The 24242-nt window shown below is 44.5% G+C and overlaps 1 protein-coding gene across 1 annotated transcript in view; it reads left to right on the top strand.

The window, feature by feature from the left end:
• The first annotated feature begins 7694 nt into the window (after positions 1-7694).
• The window catches only part of LOC147748020 (very-long-chain enoyl-CoA reductase-like), a 54671-nt gene continuing 38123 nt past the window's right edge, over positions 7695-24242 (top strand). The window contains exons 1-3 of the mRNA XM_086926744.1: positions 7695-7838; positions 9487-9602; positions 9683-9788. Of these exons, the coding sequence (XP_086782870.1) occupies positions 7695-7838; positions 9487-9602; positions 9683-9788 (366 nt within the window). The remainder of the gene's footprint in view (positions 7839-9486; positions 9603-9682; positions 9789-24242) is intronic.

Genomic DNA, 24242 nt, shown 5'->3' with positions numbered 1-24242 from the left:
CGCGAGGAGTTGCAGGAAGGAACCAAAAACACTGGGTCCCAGAAAGTAAAAAGGAGTTACAGCAAAGCGTCCCAGGTTTGATCCAGAGGCTGGGGTTTTTAAACACGTTGGTAGGGAGGGGCAAGCAGGGAGAGCCGCCCAGGTGCTGGTAATTCGGCTGGCGGGCGCTCCTGGGAGTTGTAGTCCCGGACCCGCTGTACGCTCGCAGCCCTGCCTGCTATTCGTACGCCCACTGTCAATGTCCGATGTCCAGCACAGCCAGTGTCCTCAGGTCCGGCTGAAGACCCTCCACGAAGCGGGACCCGCGAAGCAGGACCCGCGAAGCGGGTACTGGGAGGAGTTGCAGGAAGGAACCAAAAGCACTGGGTCCCAGCAAGTGAAAAGGAGTTACAGCAAAGCGTCCCAAGTTTGATCCAGAGGCTGGGGGTTTTAAACACGTTGGTGGGGAGGGGCAAGCAGGGAGAGCCGCCCAGGTGCTGGTAATTCGGCTGGCGGGCGCTCCTGGGAGTTGTAGTCCCGGACCCGCTGCACGCTCGCAGCCCTGCCTGCTATTCGTACGCCCACTGTCAATGTCCGATGTCCAACACAGCCAGTGTCCTCAGGTCCGGCTGAGGACCCCCACGAAGCGGGACCCGCGAAGCGGGTACCGCGAGGAGTTGCAGGAAGGAACCAAAAACACTGGGTCCCAGAAAGTAAAAAGGAGTTACAGCAAAGCGTCCCAGGTTTGATCCAGAGGCTGGGGTTTTTGAACACGTTGGTGGGGAGGGGCAAGCAGGGAGAGCCGCCCAGGTGCTGGTAATTCGGCTGGCGGGCGCTCCTGGGAGTTGTAGTCCCGGACCCGCTGTACGCTCGCAGCCCTGCCTGCTATTCGTACGCCCACTGTCAATGTCCGATGTCCAGCACAGCCAGTGTCCTCAGGTCCGGCTGAAGATCCTCCACGAAGCGGGACCCGCAAAGCAGGACCCGCGAAGCGGGTACTGGGAGGAGTTGCAGGAAGGAACCAAAAGCACTGGGTCCCAGCAAGTGAAAAGGAGTTACAGCAAAGCGTCCCAAGTTTGATCCAGAGGCTGGGGTTTTTAAACACGTTGTTGGGGAGGGGCAAGCAGGGAGAGCCACCCAGGTGCTGGTAATTCGGCTGGCGGGCGCTCCTGGGAGTTGTAGTCCCGGACCCGCTGCACGCTCGCAGCCCTGCCTGCTATTCGTACGCCCACTGTCAATGTCCGATATCCAGCACAGCCAGTGTCCTCATGTCCGGCTGAAGACCCCCCACGAAGCGGGACCCGCGAAGCGGGTACCGCGAGGAGTTGCAGAAAGGAACCAAAAGCACTGGGTCCCAGCAAGTAAAAAGGAGTTACAGCAACGCGTCCCAAGTTTGATCCAGAGGCTGGGGTTTTTAAACACGTTGGTGGGGAGGGGCAAGCAGGGAGAGCGGCCCAGGTGCTGGTAATTCGGCTGGCGGGCGCTCCTGGGAGTTGTAGTCCCGGACCCGCTGCACGCTCGCAGCCCTGCCTGCTATTTGTACGCCCACTGTCAATGTCCAATGTCCAGCACAGCCAGTGTCCTCAGGTCCGGCTGAAGACTCCCACGAAGGGGGACCCACGAAGCGGGTACCGCGAAGAGTTGCAGGAAGGAACCAAAAGCACTGGGTCCCAGTAAGTAAAAAGGAGTTACAGCAAAGCGTCCCAAGTTTGATCCAGAGGCTGGGGTTTTTAAACACGTTGGTGGGGAGGGGCAAGCAGGGAGAGCGGCCCAGGTGCTGGTAATTCGGCTGGCGGGCGCTCCTGGGAGTTGTAGTCCCGGACCCGCTGCACGCTCGCAGCCATGCCTGCTATTCGTACACCCACTGTCAATGTCCGATGTCCAGCACAGCCAGTGTCCTCAGGTCCGGCTGAAGACCCCCCACGAAGTGGGACCCGCGAAGCGGGAACCGCAAAGCGGGTACCGGGAGGAGTTGCAGGAAGGAACCAAAAGCACTGGGTCCCAGCAAGTAAAAAGGAGTTACAGCAACGCGTCCCATGTTTGATCCAGAGGCTGGGGATTTTTAACACGTTGTTGGGGAGGAGCAAGCAGGGAGAGCGGCCCAGGTGCTGGTAATTCGGCTGGCGGGCGCTCCTGGGAGTTGTAGTCCCGGACCCGCTGCACGCTCGCAGCCCTGCCTGCTATTCGTACGCCCACTGTCAATGTCCAATGTCCAGCACAGCCAGTGTCCTCAGGTCCGGCTGAAGACCCCCAACGAAGCGGGACCCGCAAAGCGGGTGCCGCAGGAGTTGCAGGAAGGAACCAAAAGCACTGGGTCCCAGCAAGTAAAAAAGAGTTACCGCAAAGCGTCCCAAGTTTGATCCAGAGGCTGGGGTTTTTAAACACGTTGGTGGGGAGGGGCAAGCAGGGAGAGCAGCCCAGGTGCTGGTAATTCGGCTGGCGGGCGCTCCCGGGAGTTGTAGTCCCGGACCCGCTGCACGCTCGCAGCCCTGCCTGCTATTCATACGCCCACTGTCAATGTCCAATGTCCAGCACAGCCAGTGTCCTCAGGTCCGGCTGAAGACCCCCCACGAAGTGGGACCCGCGAAGCGGATACCGAGAGGAGTTGCAGGAAGGAACCAAAAGCACTGGGTCCCAGCAAGTAAAAAGGAGTTACAGCAAAGCGTCCCAAGTTGGATCCAGAGGCTGGGGTTTTTAAACAGGTTGGTGGGGAGGGGCAAGCAGGGAGAGCGGCCCAGGTGCTGGTAATTCGGCTGGCGGGCGCTCCTGGGAGTTGTAGTCCCGGACCCGCTGCACGCTCGCAGCCATGCCTGCTATTCGTACACCCACTGTCAATGTCCGATGTCCAGCACAGCCAGTGTCCTCAGGTCCGGCTGAAGACCCCCCACGAAGTGGGACCCGCGAAGCGGGACCCGCGAAGCGGGTACCGGGAGGAGTTGCAGGAAGGAACCAAAAGCACTGGGTCCCAGCAAGTAAAAAGGAGTTACAGCAACGCGTCCCATGTTTGATCCAGAGGCTGGGGATTTTTAACACGTTGTTGGGGAGGGGCAAGCAGGGAGAGCGGCCCAGGTGCTGGTAATTCGGCTGGCGGGCGCTCCTGGGAGTTGTAGTCCCGGACCCGCTGCACGCTCGCAGCCCTGCCTGCTATTCGTACGCCCACTGTCAATGTCCAATGTCCAGCACAGCCAGTGTCCTCAGGTCCGGCTGAAGCCCCCCAATGAAGCAGGACCCGTGAAGCGGGTAACGCAGGAGTTGCAGGAAGGAACCAAAAGCACTGGGTCCCAGCAAGTAAAAAAGAGTTACCGCAAAGCGTCCCAAGTTTGATCCAGAGGCTGGGGTTTTTAAACACGTTGGTGGGGAGGGGCAAGCAGGGAGAGCAGCCCAGGTGCTGGTAATTCGGCTGGCGGGCGCTCCCGGGAGTTGTAGTCCCGGACCCGCTGCACGCTCGCAGCCCTGCCTGCTATTCATACGCCCACTGTCAATGTCCGATGTCCAGCACAGCCAGTGTCCTCAGGTCCGGCTGAAGACCCCCCACGAAGTGGGACCCGTGAAGCGGATACCGCGAGGAGTTGCAGGAAGGAACCAAAAGCACTGGGTCCCAGCAAGTAAAAAGGAGTTACAGCAAAGCGTCCCAAGTTGGATCCAGAGGCTGGGGTTTTAAAACACGTTGGTGGGGAGGGACAAGCAGGGAGAGCGGCCCAGGTGCTGGTAATTTGGCTGGCGGGCGCTCCTGGGAGTTGTAGTCCCAGACCCGCTGCACGCTCGCAGCCCTGCCTGCTATTCGTACGCCCACTGTCAATGTCCGATGTCCAGCACAGCCAGTGTCCTCAGGTCCGGCTGAAGACCCCCCATGAAGCGGAACCCACGAAGCGGGTACCGGGAGGAGTTGCAGGAAGGAACCAAAATCACTGGGTCCCAGCAATTAAAAAGGAGTTACAGCAAAGCGTCCCAAGTTTGATCCAGAGGCTGGGGTTTTTAAACACGTTGGTGGGGAGGGGCAAGCAGGGAGAGCGGCCCAGGTGCTGGTAATTCGGCTGGCGGGCGCTCCTGGGAGTTGTAGTCCCGGACCCGCTGCAGGCTCGCAGCCCTGCCTGCTATTCGTACGACCATTGTCAATGTCCGATATCCAGCACGCACAGCTAGTGTCCTCAGGTCCGGCTGAAGACCCCCCACGAAGCGGGACCCGCGAAGCGGGTTCCGCGAGGAGTTGTAGGAAAGAACCAAAAGCACTGGGTCCCAGCAAGTAAAAAGGAGTTACAGCAAAGCGTCTACCTAGTACGAGCAATACAATTAGACAATCGCTCCCACCTCGGTCCTGAAGAAAGCCCACCGACCCATCAGGGCAACAAAGGGCTGAAACATGTTGATCTCTCACGATCTGACACCTGGTGCAGTGACAGCGCCTTTTTGAGATAGGTGCTGTTTTTTGTTGCAAAATCCTGTAACACCCATGCACCACCCAGGAAACACCCTCTTGGCACTCATGGCACTAAGTAATGCAAAAGCGCTGCTTTATTTTACTTTCAAGTGATTTTCCAGCGCAAAACAAATTTTGCGCTGGATAGTAAATTGGCAAAAAAAAAAATTGTTTCGAAATGCATAACTTTTGAAAAAACAAACATGGCGCACAATCTTAGCAAACATACCCCTAGGTAACGGATAGGAAAGAGAAGAAGATGAGCTAAACGGCAAACTCTAAATGATGAAAATGAGAAAGAGGATACTGCTGTGCAAAGAATAGGAACAAGAAGGTGGGATCTATGCTACAAGAGGAAGGATAGGAATGAGGAGCTCTAGTATGTGAGTCATTAGGTGAAGCAGCTGGATACATTGTTCATTGGCAGTCTGGGCATTGTTTTAGTTCTCAGGTTAAAATTAATATACAGAAAGGCATCTCTAGCTGAAGTTTTAAAAATGTAATCTGTCATGCTTTGCCACATTATTTTAAGATTTGTTTAGACTAGAGATGTCAAATTTAAATTCTTCCTGAAACGTTTTGCAAGGATTACAAAATAAATGTTAACAAACGTTTTTACAGTAGAATTTTCGCACATAATCTGTTTATGAGAACATTCTCCCTCTTAAAAGTGTTTTCTTTTTTAGATTGTTTTCTGCGGAACCTACTTTTCCAGGACATTTTCTAGAAATGTGACATTTGCACGCTTTGCATGGCTTACGAAGCTTTGAAAAAAAGTAATGATGAGGAATAACTTTTCTTTTTTTCATACCCAAGAAGTAGAGCCTCTGCAAATTTAGAAATGTGTGGAAACTCAGATTTTAAATGTTACAATTTGTATGAATAGTCACATCACCCTATGTTAAAAAAAAACCACATGCTGCCATTGTTATTATCAAAATGCTGATAGTAATTGCACGGAGAAATTGTGCAAAACAGAGAGGTAACAGTTTTAGAGCGTGGTATTACTAATTTTTCCATCACTCATTCCTTTTTAGCTTTATATTTTTCACTGCTTAAATGAGTGACTGTGGGGCATATGCATCAAGCATTTTACCAGTCGCAAACGGGCCGATTCGCAGAATCACCCCGCTTGCAACTAGAAAAATGCCTTTTCCGATGCATGACCCTTTTTTGCATTTGCACTATAGGTAATCTCAATTTTTTGCGATGACCTAAATTGCGAATGCATTCAGGGAATCGCAATTTGCGATTCCCTATTTGAGATGCATGGAGCATTTCCTAAATGCGGCTGTGCATTTAGGAAATGCTAATTACCATTAACCTCACGTTGATGGTAGTTTGTGCATGCATTAAAAAATGCACAAAAATGCATTTTTCCATGCGCTATGTAGCGCACACATGCCCTATGGGCATGCGTGTGCTACACATGTGCATACTTACCTTGTAAGGGGGTGTCTCAAGTGGGCATTAGGCCCCCAGGCATCCTCGAAGTTGCATTCGCAAATTGTGATTACCAAATTGCTAATCGCAAATTGCGAATGCATTGTGGGCCTGTAGGCCCATAGGAATTGATGGGAATACACTCCCTAATAGCGATTCACAATTTGTGATTTGCTATTAGGGAATGTTAAGGATTCACAAGATTATTTGTCAATCCTTCATGCATAGGCATTTGTGATTACCAAATAGCGAATCCTTAAAATTTGCTGTTTGGTAATCGCAAATGATTACCTTGAGGCATGTGCCCCTATGAGTTTCAGGTTTAGAAAGCAGTCAGTGTGTTGCTCAACTTGGTGCGTTACATTGGATTTACTAAACTTGGCATGTAAAGGGCCACCTTGTGTGACACAAGGACAACTCAAGGCCTTAGTAAATCTGCCCCCCAGTCTTATAAGTAGTTATCGAATGGCTGAAGCTCCTCACTGATGAATAAACAGAGGGCTCACTTATGTTTATTTTGCCAAAAAGAAAGTTATATTTTTTAAGTCGATAATTATTGGCTTGACGAGTATGAACACAACAGTTTTCGAAATAGTTCATTAATGCCTATTTCCAAATGATAAATCTCTTACAATGTCTGCACTCAGAATTTATTCAGGTGTAGAAACACGATTTAAGAACACCTTAAATTATATAGTCAAAGAACTACCTAAAGCTAGGGATGGGCTAAATATTTCAGCGAAAGCCAAAACGGACAATATCCGCTGTTTTTTGTGACTTGCAGCGCAAAATCAATTTTATTCCACAAGTGAAAAAAAATCAGGCAGGCCCATATAGCGCACTTGTACATGGCAGCTTCTGAACTGCTGGTCGGAAAGTTGATTTAAGTAACACTTTTGGGGATGGTTGATGTAATGACCTTAATGCAAATATGAAGGAAATTTAATTGGCCATCCCCTGACAGTGCTGGACACACATAGGGGCATATTTACAACAAATTTGCGTAGGGCAGCACCGCAAAGCTTCTTGCTACAGTGCTTTACACCCATTCATTCAAAGACCGGAATGCACAATATTTACAAGATAAGGGGCATTCCTGTCCTTACAGCCAGCGCTGGTGCACATTTCGCTGCCCTGCACCAATGCAGGCACCCTTGCACCATGGTGCAACAGTGTCTGTGTTGTTGGCACAATTGTTTTTGTGCAGGAAGGGACCTTCCTGCACAAAAACAATCACGAGAGGTGTTTTCCTCTTTCTGTGTGTGCTGCAGAATACACCACACATGGAAAGAGGGAAAAAATGATGAGTATTGTAAACATTTACCTGATGTTGTAAATCTGGGGCAGGGTCAAATTCCATGGGTGTTGATTTGGAACACCCACAGCAACACCCAGGAACGCCTCTTTTATTCAGAGTTAGGCAAGGCAGCGACTTGCGCTGCTTCGTCTTGCTCCATATCTACAAGCCATGAAAAGCCACGCATGGTGACTTTGCGGGTCCTTGTAGATATGGGCTTGTTCTGTGCACCACAGGAGCATAAAAAAGTGGTGCAAGGGACTTGTAAATATGCCCCATAATTCTTACAGTGAGAACTTCACACACAATTCAGTTTTCACTACGAGAACAAGGGACTGCATGTACTGGCAAGGCATTTCAATGGCAGTTCGCTTTTTTTTCAAGCTGTGTTAGGTGGATGCGAATCGTGTAAAAATGAAAGAACTGCCCCAAGATTAACGTCTTTGTACTGCTGAGTACATTTTTAAAAAACGCAAACCCCTAGCTAGAATAATGTAATTGCATAGCATTGCTTCTTTGCTTCTATTTGCTGTGATAAAGTGCATTAGTCCTTTTAGTATGACTAATTATGATTTTTTAAAAACATTATTTTTCCAAGAAGGTAAATCTTTGAAGGATGAAGACGTGCTACAAAACCTGCCAGTGGGCACAACTGCAACGCTCTATTTTAAGGATCTTGGGCCGCAGGTGGCATGGACAATGGTATGTGTTTTTTAATTCTGAAGCTATTCCATTGTCTTCAATGGGGTTCTTAACATCTCATTGTTCTAATAATTCATATCACTATCAGCCGTTAGTATGGCACATTCTGTTTCCTAAACCTTGGTGCCATTTTCTTTGTATCTAAGAGTGTCATTGTTCGATTGTGAATGTTGGCTCTTGCTTAAGCCTGAGCGGTAAACTCCACTCAGTTTGCAGAGTTTGCAGAGCTTTTCAAACTCTGTGCTGCTCGCGATGTTCCAAAAAATTCCACTCCGCTAAGTTTTTCCTCGCTTGCGCTTGCCAGCGGTAAGTTGGCAAGCGTGAGCAAGGAAAATCCAAAGCTAGACCACTTCCCAGCGAGATTTCTCAACGCAGGTGGTCGTGAATGGTCGCGACCACCGGCGTTGAGAAACCTTTTGTTCGCATTGGGGAAGCTGCTGCTCGAGTAGAACTTCTACTTGAGTGGCAGAAAGAAGCAGTGCCCTCTTGTGCACTGTGTGAGATGCTGTTCGTGCTGTAAAACACAGGACAAAAAACTGCCACTAAAAATCAGTGCGAACGACTCGAGATAACCCGCTCCGCTGCTCTCAGAATTCTGAGTAGTTTTTTTGTCTCTACACATAGTTCCAGATAGCAAACTCCGCACAGGCTTACTCTTGCTTTCTGATTGTGCAAGGCTGGTAGAGAGTTTGTCCAATGGTTTGTTTTAAAACTGCTTTGTGTAAAACATTCCGGGGCAGATTTACAATAACTGGCGCATCCCCAGGGATGCGCCAGTTATTGTGCGCCGCAGCTCCGCCACCCATGGTGCGCCGCATTTACAATGCGGCGCACCATGGCGCCAAAATGGCACAGATGCATGACGCATCTGTGCCGTAAAGGTGGAGCATTGCTGGAGTTGCGTCGCAAGCACGACACAGCTCCAGCAATGCTCTGAGGGGGCCTATCTGTCCAATGCTGCATCAAGCCTTACGCCTGCTTCAAGCAGGCGCAGGGTTTTGACGGAGCATTGGCCTAAAAGTGACTGAGTGAAATCTTGTAGATTTCACTTAGCCACTTTTAGGAGGCGTTCCTGCGCACGAATGCCCCCCCTGCGCCGGAACGCCTCCTTATGGCGCATGGCTTTACAACGAGATGCATCTTCCAGATGCGTCACGTTGTAAATACCCCGCACCATGGCGCATCTTTTGCGCCGCCGCAGCGTCACAAAAGTGACACAACGGCAGCGTAAAAGAGGTGCAAGGGGCTTGTAAATCTGCCCCTCTATCCCTGGGCATGCTTTAGCCAGACCTCCTCTCATAGGGGGACCCTACTATTCTACTTGAAGGCAATAGAAGCACAAAGGAGATAAGCTTTCTTCATATCTTTTTGCTTTTCACTTAACAGGTATGTGCTTGCACTATCTACTACTTTGTACACAGTAGCTCATCCCACTCAAAAACCCTTTGCTTTGGGTTATAACCATTGAATGTTCTGTGTTGTGTGTTTTCGGTTTATCTTAAACATAACGTCCTTACATTATCTGTATATGTATTACTCTCAATTAAGATAAGACAACATTATATGAATATCAATTATACATGAGGTATAGCCAGGCTGGCGCCCGTCGTGCATACTTGACTTAGTTCACCTTTTTTTTCTTTTACAGGTATTTCTGTCTGAGTATGCTGGACCTCTTTTCATCTATTACTTTTTTTATTTTCGCCTACCTTTTGTCTATGGACAAGAACACGCTTTTACATCAAGTCCACATTCAGTCGTAAAGTAAGTACAGCAGTGTCTTTCGAAAATGTCTTGCTTTATTTCACCAGACTTCCCTATTGATTGTATCTTGCTCTTTCTAGCTTGGCTTGTGTTTGTCATTCACTTCATTATGTGAAAAGACTGATTGAAACAGTGTTCATCCATCGGTTTTCACATGGGACGATGCAGCTCAGGCGCATGCTGAAGGTAAACCCGCAAAACACTTCAGGTTTAAAGCATTCAATGTTTATCTGAAACTAAAAAATAATGTTCAATACAAAAACGGCTGACTTCTTTTTTTACTAGAGAATCTAATTTTTTTTAAATGTTCTGGCTTACGGGATCTATTGATTTTGTTAGGTTCTCTGATTTATTTTCCCCTGGCTTCTTAAACCAGCCTGTGTGGCCATGTTTAGCTTGTGCAGGGTTGGCATGGGAGGGCTGAGGACAGTATCATTAAAGACAGTACTTCTCTATTTTGTGTAATGCTTACACCAATGTTAAATAGAATCAAAATGGAGTTATTTTAAATTTTAAAAAAGAGAAAGAGATAGAGATAGCGCTACTTTGGATTCCAACTTTCACCTCAGACAACTTTTCTGTTTCCAGAGGACTCCATGGGGCATATGTATAAGAAAGTGGCGGAGCACGGGTTAGATCCAAAATTGCTAACGCCGCGCTCCATCACTTTACAAAAATATGGCGCACCCCTGCATTTCTCCCTGCGCGTGCACTAAATTCAGCAGCCTAGAGCCAACTCGGGTACCCTTGCACCATAGTGCAAGGTTGACTCAATTGAGGGAATGATTATTTATGTGCAAGATGGTGTCCCCTCCTGCACATAAATAATCCAAGATGGTGATTTGTAACTTTTTTGTGTGCTTCATTGTGAAGCACACATAGATGTTGCAAAACTTCCTTTTTTAAAGGATTGTTTATGTGCAGGAAGGTGTAATCATTCATGGCAATTTGCTGTGTCTATGGGTGCTGCACAATGCTGCACAGATAGAAAGAGCAAAAACGAGGAGAACTAAGGCATTTCTCCTCATTTAGCCATGCACCCTTGCAAATAAGGGGCCGCGTCAAAATCAATGGGTGTGGCGGCGGAACACCCACCACAACACCCATTGGACGCCCCTTTTATGCTAAGGGGCATTACATTGTCATTCGGAAACTCTTCTGAACAATTCGGTTTCAGAATCGTTTCCAACCAAATCTGGTTCTGCAAGTCCAACCGACCGATTACGATGCTTCCGAACATTGTTCGGTTGGGCTCGCATTGACTTCAATTGGAACCTGTGTTCCGAATGAGAACACAGGCTCCCATTGAAAAAAGGGGTGGTTGGGGAAAACCTTGCACCCCATGGTGCCTGCCACACTGTACATGGTTGCAAAGAGGAGTCTCATGGGTACCCCCAATGCCCCCATCTGGAGGCCTACAGGGGATGGGGGGCCTGCTACAGGCCCCCAAAGTCAGATTCCGACATCCGTTTTGTGTCGGACAAACCAAGTTGGAATGGATGTCAGAGTAGGACATCGTAGTAGCTTAGTCGAAAACAGTGTACGATTCGGCTCCGAATAACTCGGTCTGTCCGAATGCCGATCAGAACCGATTGGACAGACCGAACAGTTTTCTTGCACCATAATTGGTTGGTCGGACATGTATCCGATTTGGTCAGAAACATAGGTTCCAAATCGGATTCGCAGAATCTGAATCCTGTTTGGAACCTTTCTGAACGCCATCATAATCAACCCCTAAGTCTAGCATGAAAGGGGCTTTATTTACAAGGTGACATTAAGCCACATTAAGTGACGTTCCTGTGGCGATAGGGAATTGTAACTATGCCCCCACGTGTTTCCCTCATATATTAAAAAACTGTGATGATCTCACCTTCATTAATGCCTGGTGGAGGCTAAGGCCCCAATTATGAGTGCACTGGATATTTCCTATTCTGAGTTTCTCTAAGCAAATTGGGCATTACATGCCAAATTGTTGTTTTTTCACACCAAAGTTTACATGTACTGGGATTTAGAAAGGCACTTTTCGCCTTATGAATTTTGGCAGGTATGACTTGCTGAAATGTAGAGGGGAAAATTTGGGGGAGTGCAGTAATGACAGCAATACTCGCAATTCAGATAATCACTGTAAGAGGACTTACCACACATATCAGAATAGTCTGGGCCGGAGGAGTTTTTTGCATGATTACCATGTAATGATCCATAGTGGCCCTCCTGTTTTAAGATAGTACTATACATTATCAGCTCCTCTACCGATGTGTGACATAATATCTTGAGTTGAATGGTCTGCTTTGATTATGGACACTTTGTACAAATTCCTATAAACAGAGCGCTACTGTAGACTTCGTGACCCTGTATTCAAACCTACAATCTGTATTTCTAGTATCATTAAATGTATGGAGTTAGCTACTTGAAACAATATTCCTTGTTACTGATTTTAGTACAATTAAGAAACGGATCACTTTGGGATCAATTTACAAAGATTTTCCGGGTGTAAATGTGACTTAGCTAAGGACATTCTTTAATTTACACACACATAAAAAACAGATAGTTGAGCAAGCAGGAAATATTTTTACTGGGTGTATAGAAATGGGATCTACATGTGTGTAATGTAGCAACGTAAGCCAACACTATGCAAATGTAGTTGTAGGCTTCACGTTAACTAGCATACGCTCCCACCAGATAATCTTAGGAATGGTCAGAATACATCAAAGAAGAGGTGAAGTCCTACACAGTTGTAACTTTGCAGGTGCCTAGTGAGCATTTTGAAATGCATTTACCAAAGTTTTTTTTGCACCTGATTGGTCCTGCCTGAGAAGGAAAGAGTAGGAAAAACACAAATATGGATATATTCACAGTGTGGATGTAAGAGGGATGTCTTTATTATAAGAATATATGCATTGAGGAAAAAAGTAAAAGGAGAAATTATAGAAGAATCCCAAAAGGTCTCTAACCCTAAGCATGCCTCATGTATTCAGGACATTGAGATAACACATGTATGTGTTTCATAAGTAATATAAGTAAGATGTGCATGTCAAGATCATAAATGTATTTGCTTATGCCTTTCAGATGCATTGCTCACACACTCATATGTACTAGGAGAATGTATGTGAATGCCAGGAGCATCAGTAAACTACAACTATACTACACTTAATGTGGCTTAACTCTGCCTTTTAAATAAGGCCTCCTTTCACGCAATGCTTAGCTTGAAAGGAGTGGGCAGTGGGTTTTGCAGTGGGCATTCCACCGCAACACCCATTGATTTTGACGCTGCCCCCTTTTTACAAGGGCAGCATAAATAGGAGGCAGCGTCAAAATTAAGACCAGGGAAATCCTGGTCTTAAGTTGGCGAAACGAGGAGAAATGCTTTATTTTTGTTTTTGCTTTTTTCATGTGTGCTGAATTGGGCATCACACATGGAAAAAGCAAAAAGCAAAAAGCATTGGATTGATTATGTACAGGAAGGGCACCCTTCCTGTACATAAACAAGCTTTTTAAAACATGCCATTTTGTGACTTACAAGTGTGCTGCATTAAGCACACATACAAGTGGCAAAATGGCATTTAAAGATTGTTTATGTACAGGAAGGGGGTCCTTCCTGTACATAAACAATATTTCCCCTGCATACAGATATCCTTGCACTATGATGCAAGGGTGCCTGTGTGGCGCTACACTGCTTAGTATAGCGCCAGCACAGGGGGAAATGAAAGGCTGCACTGTATTCTCGTAAATATGGTGACTCTTTTGTTGTACATACGCCCCTAAATGTCCTAGTTTACATAGTTTTGTTTTAATTTTTTTAATTTACTAGCTACAAAAACAGCATGTGGGAAAGAAGCACCATTTATTGATAAAGCTGATTTTTTAACTAACTATAAAGGCAAGGGCTATGCAATATGAGTCTATCTTAACTGTTTGTGATAGATGTATAGAGTAGATTTTTTTCCAGGTGTAGAATTGTCAGTAAGTGTTTTCCGATTTCATTGGTGGTGTAATATATTGAAATAAATTTTATTTGGGTAATTGCTAGCCGTTTTGCATGAGGTACTGTAAGCAGCCATAGGAAGAGGAGGGGGAAATCCTCTTTTCAGAGCAACCATTTGTAACTGACAGTGAAATACACCTAGCTGCCTCAAGCAAAAATGTTGATTCGAATTGCAGAGTTATGCCTTAGTAGTCCTTATAGGAGGCAGAACTGCTGAAATATGATCAATCGCAATGCACAGAACATCAGAAGCCATATATAAACTTGTTGCAGACCCATGTCTACATCATTACACTGGTAAAGTAGAGCTATCTTCAATCATACTGTAGTGTAGTTCCTATATTCCCAATAGGCTCTGCGCATTGGAAAAATATATATTATAGATGTGACGTAGGACTTATGTCTACTAGGTCTCTATTGAATATATTAGACTTAATTGTGAGTGCCAGCTAGCTCAGATGTCACTAGAAACTTTCTCGAATTCACTAGAAGGGATTATTTTCTGACAACCGCATAAACATGACAACTTTGTTTTCTCAAGATAAAATTGATCTTCAGAGTCATGGAAACAATAGATAGATATTTTACTCAGTCATTCGTGCATGCTTCGTTTCACCAGAGGTGCAGAGAAAATAGAGAGACAGGCATTTTCAATAAAAAAGTATTTATTGAACAGTCTTCTTTCTCATGCAGAAGAAAGGAACTGCTACAATTGTAATACTGGCTGTAAAGTATAATGCGTACAGCAAGAAGAGTATTATAAAATAAAACTGTAAAAGCATGGTATGGTTTCTAAGCCATAAAATACATACATAAATAAATAAATCTAAAGGTACTCAACAGGTGCTTCTAAAATACGCCTACCCTGATGTACCTAACCTAAGTCTAGTACGAGGAAAGACTTAAGTGTGGTGTAGCATAAGTTTAGTATTCTTTTGCCAAGAATCTATCCAGAATTTCTCTTACGGTCTGATCACCGTGGTTTAGAATGAAGGAGGCCTCAAGGCCCATAGGAATCAATGGCAATTACGGAATCGGTAAATACCGATTCGGTAATTACCGAATCATACTGATTCGGTAAAAATTACCGAATCATTTCCTACATCTCATTTACCGAATCTAGAATACCGAATTGGTAAAATATGGTATTCTAGAGTCGGTAAATGAGATTTACCTATATCGGGCCCTAAATCTTCTAAGCTGGCAAAGAAATCCTCTACCACATTAGGTGAAAGTTGAACCACCTCATTAAGTAGATCAATCATACACAGATGAGAAGCATTGCCGTCATCGTCAGTCGCATTAGCAATGTTCGCAGTAGATGGTACCTGTGTGCCTGTTGGTCCGCGTATCTCACCCTCAGCTGAAATAGCCGGTGAGACCTCAATGAATGCAGTCATCAGGATTGGTAGTCATTGGGGACAGCACAATGCATGAGCCGTTACCGAACCAAGCAAAGCGTCAACATCCGTTGGCAGCGCTGATGGAAGTGTCAGACAAATATCCAACACGCATTCCTCTCCACAAAGCAGGCATCGTAGAACAGGTAAGATGCAATCTTGCCAGATTGGTCTGAACAATAGGAACCACTTGGTATTCAGATCTCTCAAACGAGCCATGCCAAGAATCTGTGTAATGCAGTCACAATACTGCATTGCCAGAAGAGTGTTCTCCATGGTAATCTGGGTATCGCTGGTGACTGGACTCGCCATAACGGAGCAGGAGGAATAAAAATAGTATCCCTGCTACGAGTCCTAAAAAGAGAGGCAGGCCGCCGAATACAGAGTGCACGAAGTTAGGAAAAATGCCTAGGACTGCTTCAAAGGGTGCTAACAGTCCCGAAAAAATCGTCTTAAATACATGTACAATACCACTGGTATCAAACATGTTTAAGATATGACCTAACATTTCTGCAAAATGTATGGGGCAGTTCGTTGATAGTAAGGCATGTATCTCCGCAGAGGACCTTGCAACTAGCAGATCACACGTCTCTCTGGACGAGGTCAGTGGCACAGTTTTTTGTAAAAGAATGGCTTTCATTCTACTTAAAGTATCAAGAGGTGTTCAGTGAAGGCCATAGTGGCAACTCCCCGTCTGTTTTAGTTTTTGGAAACAATACTTTCATACAGCAAGTGACCCTGGCTGACACACTAACTAGATATGCTATTCCTGGCATCATTCCACAACAGCTGTGATCATTCAACATTATGTATGTATCTCCCATTGGAAAGCTGCCTAAAAATTGGATCTATCACTGCTACCGGGAACCTGCAGGTGGCATGATAAGTTGGTTGAAGAGCCATCGCAAGTTCCATGTAAATTAATACCCTGACACAGAAGTGTACCGCTCAATGTGGTTTTGCAATTTTTACCACTAAGAAATACCTCATTTTCCCCACTCCAACATTCGTGTGTGTATGGTAAATCCCAGGTCGCCTTTATGTATTCCTTACTCAACCTTTCATACAGGCCTGCTGGTATGAGTTTTAAGCAATACTGAAACTGGAAAATCATCGCTGGTATCTTAATGGTGCCATGTATTATCCATTCAACGGCTGGTTTCTCAGAAACGGTTAATGGTAATTTCTCCAGTTTTTTTATGCTCAGCACTGTATAGTCTGCTCCCACCTGTGCCAAAGAGATGTGTTTATCTATAAGGTTAAATCCAGAAAACAATGACATGGTGTTGATTAGACGCCAAGGCACATAGCCTGAACAAAGGTTTTGTAACGTCCAGCCTAGCAGCATTATAGAACACAATTGAGACTGTCCATGTTGTAACATGAGAAAGTCTTGTTCCATTATGTCTATGGCAGAGGATACCATGCTGTTCAAAGAATAAATTCTGGATGACAGAGTCGTTAACCCATTGTCAACTACAGAGAGAGCTTTCTCTAAATTAATACGATCAATTTCTCGTATTCGTTCTGCAGTTTCCATTTACGTGACTTTCCATGCTTCATTATAAGAAGAGTAAATACCTGCGTATATGAAACGTTTATGACATTGTTTGCGAGGTCCTAGTAAGAATTCTCTCAAATCAATGCCATCTTTAAGTAAAGTTAAGTGTTGTTTTATATCTGGCAGTGCGGATTTTTGTAGCCACTCAAGGCACAGTTTTCCTACATTGTAAGTTGTTATTATCACTGGATGTTGTCTCTGGATATATCTTGGATCTGGCCTAATTACTGTAAACCCTTGTGTCTTGTTCAGGAATCTATCTTGACAGTTATTCGTGTCTGTGGGCCAGATTAATAATTTTTTTTCCAATCAGAATTTGTTCTGTTTTGTTGTAAAATATAATTTACGTCTACCTCCTCAACTGTAGTTCCATTACTATCAGGTGTGGGCTTAGGTATGGATGGTTTGTTTAAGACTTTTATCTTAGGCAGGCAAATAAAAGATGTATGTTGAACAGTTTCATTTAAAAACATTATTTGTTTTGGGATGATGCAGGCTCTAAATAAGGCTTCTAAACCTTGCACCTGCCAGTCTATTGTGCCCCAGACAGTTCTGTCCCATGCTATACCACCAGGTAGAGGAACGGCTGTGATGTTCACTGATGACAGATCTCTTTGTTCACTATGAGATGATTTGTGTGGCTTCAGGAGCAAGTTGGTGTTCTTACTTGCTGTGTCCATTTTGCTGTATTTTCCATCTATCAGTTTTCCCAAACTTAAAACAAGAATGAGCCAAAGTAGTAGAAAAAGTACACCTAACGTAATACAAAATTCAACCCATGGTGAAACCAGATATGTATCTGCAAGCTGGTGAAAAAGTTCTGTTACTTGTTCCTTGAAAGTTTTATTTGCTGGCGTTGTTTCGGGCTCACTGGGATCCTCTGAAAAGGTATCAAAGTTGATGAAATAGCCAGAGGTAGGTCTGTCAATTGTTGGTGTCGCATCCGGATTATTTTATATCACTGGAGCTGTTTGTTCCTTTGAAATATTAGTATAGTCAGATGCTACATCATTGTAGACAGGAGTTTCTTGACGAACTGTTACTTGGGTCTCATGAGTCACAAGTTCCATGGCTTTGTTGCATAGTCCTTCTTTTCTCACTGCAGATTCTTCAAAGGTGATGAGTCTTTCAGTTTGAACCTCTTGGATAGTAGCAAGATTTGGTCGTCTGCTACACCTTTGGAGTCCACTGGGCCTACTACTTATTATCGGCCACATGGTGTGGTTTTACCAGGTCAATTGATACAAACCAGTTCTCCTTTCTTCCAGCAAGGGGGCGGCAGAAACACTGTTCTTGATCCGTGGACTGCTAGTACAGGTACTGGTTTTCTGTAAGAAGGCCCAAATTCCTTCTTATCCGCTATTTTCTCTCTGACCAAATCCCCAATTTTCGAAATCCAGGCAGGTCTTGCTGGGACAGGTGGTTTTTCTTCAGTGGTCGTTGGCTTCTGTATGGTGTTGCTGAGACTTCTTGTTTCATTTAAGTCCTGCAAAACAGCCAAACGGTCTTTGATATCAAAGGGTTTTTGTTCTACCACTCAAGTATGATGATTGAGGTCTTCGACCATCATTCTAGTACCAAAAAGGATTTCATATGGAGTGATTCCACCCAGAGAATTTCTTGGCAGATTGTTAAAACTACGTTGGACACTTATTAGATGTTTAACCCACCCGTCACCCGATCCTAATACCCTAGCTGTTACAGATTGCTTTATGTCACGTTTGTTTTCTTTCCACAACCGATTTTCCCTCAGGATGGAATGGACTAGAGTATCGCAATGCAACGCCCAAGCTGGCCATGGCCTCGTTTTAAGCTCGAGAGCTAAACGCCGGACCCTGGTCAGAATGTAGCGTGCTGATTGCGTATGTGCTGATAAAAACTCGCAAATCTTTTATAACAGTTCGGGTGTCAGCCGAGCGCTGAGGCCACATCCAAATGAATCTTGTCCTAATAGTTGTGGGACCGCTTTCGTCCATAGGGACGTCTGAGCGTGGATAGTCTAATGCTATCTAACAATGGTGTCTGTACTGCGCTGGCTACACTGTAGTCAGGAATCTGGCAGCGCTCTAAGCTGTGATTTCTGTAAAAGACATCGTAATTAATTCCAAATTCGTAAATGTGGACATTCATCCCTGGCCACCAGTACATTTCTTTTAATTCTAGTAGAGATTTTGAGATCCCTTGTTGTATCAGACCCTCTCCCATATGTACTTCTTGAATCAAAGCACCTCTCCGATTCCGGTTTGGCATTCCCTTATTATGTATGAATATTCGAGTGGATAGTTTAGAGGTAACACTGCACCGCAGCCTTTGCTTGTAGCATTGACAGCTAGCATTGTTTCACCATCTATTTTCGTTTTTGAACGAGTGATTGCAGCTACGGAAGACGTTTGCACAGCTGCCTTCGCGGCTTCATCAGCCAATGAATTCCCTGCAACGTGAACGCCATCACGCTGATGACTCAGTGTATGGATCAAGTGAGTCTTTTGTAGTTCTTTCTGTAATAGAACTACTTGTTCCCAAAGCAATTTATGCTTGATTGTGCCACCTTTCGCATCTTTGAAACCGTTTTGAACCCAGTTCTGCAAGTATTCATTATAAGATTGGACGCAGTAATACGAATCGCACACTATGAGTGTGGGGGAGTCGCGATCTGTATTTTCATGCGCCATTCTGAATGCTTGTAGTTCAGCTCGCTGAACTGTACAATCTCCTAAAGATTGAGTTTTTGTGACCATAGGTCTGAATTTACCATCGTGCCAGGGACCTTTAACAATCGCGCGCCTAGCACTATAAGCTTGTTTCTCCCAATTGTGGGTTGGACTGATCCGTCTGTATAAATTATACATCCGTAATGTTCTACAGGCAGAATCTCAGTGGGCAGAGGACATTCTTGTTCGTATTGTAGAAATTCTTGAGTTTTCAAGTAGGGGTCAAAAACGTATTCAACGTCTTTTGCAGCAAGTGAATTAACCCATTGTATCCATCTCGGATGTGAAGCTTTTGCTTTCGGAATGCTCGCTTTTGTCACTGCCTCTAAGGCAGGTAACATTTTCGTGTGTTTTTGAGTCCAATTAGTAGGTTTGAAATCAGGTTTGATTAATTCTTAGAGAGGTTTAACCATTTTTTCGTAATTGAGAATGTAAGTTCTTCTGAAATTTAGGAATCCTTGAACTGACTGTAGATTTTTCAGTGTTTTTGGAGGTTGCAGCAGCGCACGTTTTTCTAAAAAGTTTGCTGCCAGGTTTTTTCCTTTACTTGAAAGTTTGTAACCTAAGAATAGGACGTTGAGGTGGGCAATCCTTGATTTTTTAAAATTGAATTTGTACCCTTCAGAGGCGAAGCCAAGTATTATGGTGTTCACCCTGTTCAAGTGCCTGTCCAACTCATCGTCTGTAAGATAGATGTCATCAACATACGATAATGCCTCATCATCATACGTTTGTAGTAACTCTGTTACTCTGGCTGAAAATAACCTTGGACTATTCTTGAATCCCTGGGGGAGACGACAGAAGTGACTCTGTGTCCCCATGATTGAGAAAGCGGTCAAGTACCTGCTTTCATGTGCGATATTTTGACAGAAGAAACCGTTTGAAATATCTAATGTGGTTTTATATTTTTTGCGCACAATGTTGTTCATCAGTGCTGCACTGTGTGCATTTTGTACTGCCAAAGTTTTGCAACAAGAATTTAAATGTCTGTAGTCCAAAACCAGACGATATGTATTGTCTGGTTTGAAGACAAGAAAAAAAGGATTGTTTATGGATGAGGTGCATGTTTCAATCACCCCTTGGTATTCAAGTTGATCTAGGATCTCCCTGACCTGTTTTTTAGCTTCTTGCTTCACTGGATACTGCATCTGAGCAGTAGGTTGATTTTTTAACTGGATCTTATGGTGAGGAGAGTCCTTATCCCATCCAACATGATTTTTGTATAATGCTGGAGCGTAGGCTACAGCCCATTTTCTGGCATAAGTGTATTTTTTATGAATAGGAATATGATTGGAGGAGGCTGGCATAATGATCTCTTCGCCATGTGGGAACTCCCTGACAAATTCAGGTGGCCAGTCTTTTTCAGTCAGAAGGATGTCAAAACCCTTAGATAGTTTTTCCCAAAAGAGTGCTTTTATTTTTCTAGTTATGTCCCTCTTGATCCGGAGTGTTACTTCATATACCTTATGGGGTACACTAACCCTGGTATCGGCAGTTTCAACCTGAATGTATTCAATCAGGTCCACTGTCTCCAGATGATCCTTCAGGATCTTGAGAGCTATGGTAACTTCTGCTGCGCAGTCCAGCATTGTCTGGGCCCACTCCCCGTTCTTGAGTTGTGTCCTCAAGATCCTCGGCATGTCTGATTTTTAGACTTGCTACCTTCTTCTTTGTGAATTGAGTTTTCTTATTTTTTGGAACTTCTTCATCGTCTTTGGACTTCACGCGTTCTTCCTTGTGTTCTGATCTTCCCCTTCTTTCGGATTTCTGCGAGGAAGTCTGAAAGGTACGAGAGGAACGTGTATCAGTATCTTGATATCTATCAGATTTTCTTAAATTATCCCTATTTCTGAGATTATATCTCTTTTCAGAGTGCTCCTTTTGAGGAGATCTACCTCTGGATTGGGAACACTTCTCTTTAGGAAGTGTCTGTCTAGTCTTTTCCCACTTCTTTTTAGGAGTAGTGAGTGTGTTTTTGATAAAAACTTGTTCAGGATTTTCTGTCAGTTCGGGCTTTACTGGTTTCCCTCCCAAACTATCTCTACCTAGTTCTTTATAGGATTTTTCAATTATTCTGGCCAGTTCATATGGTTGCTCAGTTACATCAAGTTCTTTAAGTTTTAGGTGGATTGCCACAGATGCTGCTTCACCTTTAATATTAGCTAATATTATAGCTGAGATCTGTTTGAAATCCTTCAGTAACTTCATACCGAGATTTAAAGAAGGCTCTGCCCGTATTAATTTTGAATCTGTTTTAGGACGTCTGGTATCACCGCCATAGACGGAACACCATGAGTTTTTGTGTATATTGCAGCAAAGACTGTACCCCAAGTGTCACAGTCCTCCAGGTGAGGTGCGATCCCCATTGGTAAACAGATTGTTAGAATCCTGTGTTTCTCATGAGGTGTACTATCGGGAAATACTGCCTCGATCTGAGTAATTTTTTGAGCTAACCAGAATGGAATTTGTTCCCTTTTTGTGGGTGATTTACCAATGACTGATTCTATAGTCTGTGGTGTAATTTTGTTTGTGTTCCCTTGATGAAGGGTTTGCTGTGGAATTCTTATAGCAGGTTAACTGTTAGAGGCTGCTTGACATATTGTACCAATTGTTTATGTATTTTAATTCATTGTTTTAGCTGAGCTAACAGTTCTACATCTGACATTCTTTCAATGTCAGGATGTGGTGTATAGCTGGCTAGTACCAGCCATGTTGCTCCTGGTCTACCTTGTGGACCGAGCCTGGTAATGTGATTTTGATGTTTTAGGGAACCTTTAAACCAGAGCTGATGCTCTTGGTAAGTTAGTGGAATTCCAATGTCCTCGAAAGGAATGTATTCCGCTGGAGGTCCTCTATCTTGTAGAAGTGGAACACATGTGTTGTTGCATTTGCTTCAGGGAAGATAATCCATGAATAGAATACCTCTATCTACCGATATTCCTGTGCCTCTATGACAAATATAACCCTACCACCTCTTGGTGATAGGCCATTTTCTATAAGCTTTATATCTATTGTTTTCCTTAGGTTTTCCGGGATGATTATAGTATCCGGGTCATTTTGTTGGAAATCTGTAACGTCTAAACCCGGTTGGTTTGCAGACGCTGCAGTCCAACTGGCCCCGGGATTATCCTCGTCGGCCATTTTGTTGAAAGTTTTGCAGAGCAAGTTTCAAGGAGACAAAGATAAGGTGCACAATATTTTGGAAAACTGTATCCTTCAACGTTGAATCAAACCAAAATCGAATATATAGGATTTTTCGTCCTACTCATTTATGGCGGATATTTCATCCTTTAACCCACTCCAGACGTCTATTGGAGTATTTTACCGGAAAAAGGGGTGTCTGTAAAAAGCACGACTGAGTTACTCTAGTATCTAGCGTTAAATTAGTGCCTTACCAAACGTTGGGCGCCATGTAGTGTAGTTCGTATATTCCCAATAGGCTCTGCGCATTGGAATAATATATACTATAGATGTGACGTAGGACTTATGTCTACTAAGTCTCTATCAAATATATTAGACTTAATTGTGAGTGCCAGCTAGCTCAGAGGTCACTAGAAACGTTCTCGAATTCACAAGAAGGGATTAGTTTCTGACAACCACATAAACATGACAACTTTGTTTCCTCAAGATAAAACTGATCTTCAGAGTCGTGGAAACAATAGATAGATATTTTACTCAGTCATTCGTGCATGCTTTGTTTCACCAGAGGTGCCGAGAAAATAGAGAGACGGGCGTTTTCAATAAAAAGTATTTATTGAACAGTCTTCTTTCTCATGCAGAAGAAATGAACTGCTACAATCGTAATACTGGCTGTAAAGTATAATGCGTACAGCAAGAAAAGTATTATAAAATAATACTGTAAAAGCATGGTATGGTTTCTAAGCCATAAAATACATACATAAATAAATAAAGACTAAAAGTACTCAACTGGTGCTTCTAAAATACGCCTACCCCGATGCACCTAACCTAAGTCTAGTACGAGGGAAGAAGTAAGTGTTGTGTAGCATAAGTTTAGTATTCTTTTGCCAAGAATCTATCCAAGATTTCTCTTAGGGTCTAATCAGCTCCGTACCTTGGTTTAGAATGAAGGAGGTCAGTCTCAGGACTCGATTTCCCAACACCCCGCTAGGGGATCTTGGAAACACTGGAGCTGGATTTCTCGGCAAGAGAAAAGACAGCGTCTCTCTCAGTGCCTCTGCTGGAGGGTTGGCTTCCTTCGGCACTTGTTGTAGCGAGATGCGTCGGGCAAGTAGATAGTCGAACTGCTCCAAACCACCATGTGTTTGCTTGGGCAAGTGTGGGCATATTTATACCTTGAAGGTGTCGAGTTTGACGTAAAGATGGACAGAATAACGTCATCAAAGAGTCTTGTTCTTTGAAAACTCTATGAGTTCATGGACAAATCAATATTCAAGCAAGGGGAAGTCCCTAACTGCTGAAGCCGAGTTTTCCAAGAAATTGTTGTGGATTTTCGGAACTAGTGGAAGTAGCCATGCCGTATTTGAACTGCATGAGCCATGTCTTAATATGGTTATGATTTCTATGCCTATATAAGGACATGGTGATTTATACGTATATAAGGGCATGAATGGGGAAAATTACACTAGGGTCCTAAAATGCTATACAACAATACAGATTACGTGAGATTTTAAGGATGTGGTAGGAACCTTGCTTCATCCCCTTGATTAGAAAGGACTTGGTCTTGTACATCCTTAGTTGTTTGCTTGGTTAGGTGAGGGTCATTCACACAGAAGAAAATACATTTTCTCTGCCAGCACATCTCTTGCTCGTTCTCGACCTCCTCCCTGACTGACAGGAGGAGCCTGCTGATGTAGGGATCTTATAGGTTGGGACTCTCGCCTATAGATTTTTCCCTAGCCCCACCAGCTATTGGTAGGTGGAGGCCTCCTCTTCCTGTTCATTCCCTTCTCGACACTTGATTGGCTGATAACTGAACAGAGAATTGTGTGACTACTCCCCCTACCA

Source organism: Lissotriton vulgaris, chromosome 1_1 (assembly GCF_964263255.1).
Source record: "Lissotriton vulgaris chromosome 1_1, aLisVul1.2, whole genome shotgun sequence".
NCBI lineage: Eukaryota > Metazoa > Chordata > Amphibia > Caudata > Salamandridae > Lissotriton > Lissotriton vulgaris.
Note: the sequence above shows the minus strand (reverse complement) of the source record. Positions and strands in the feature narration are given on the sequence as shown.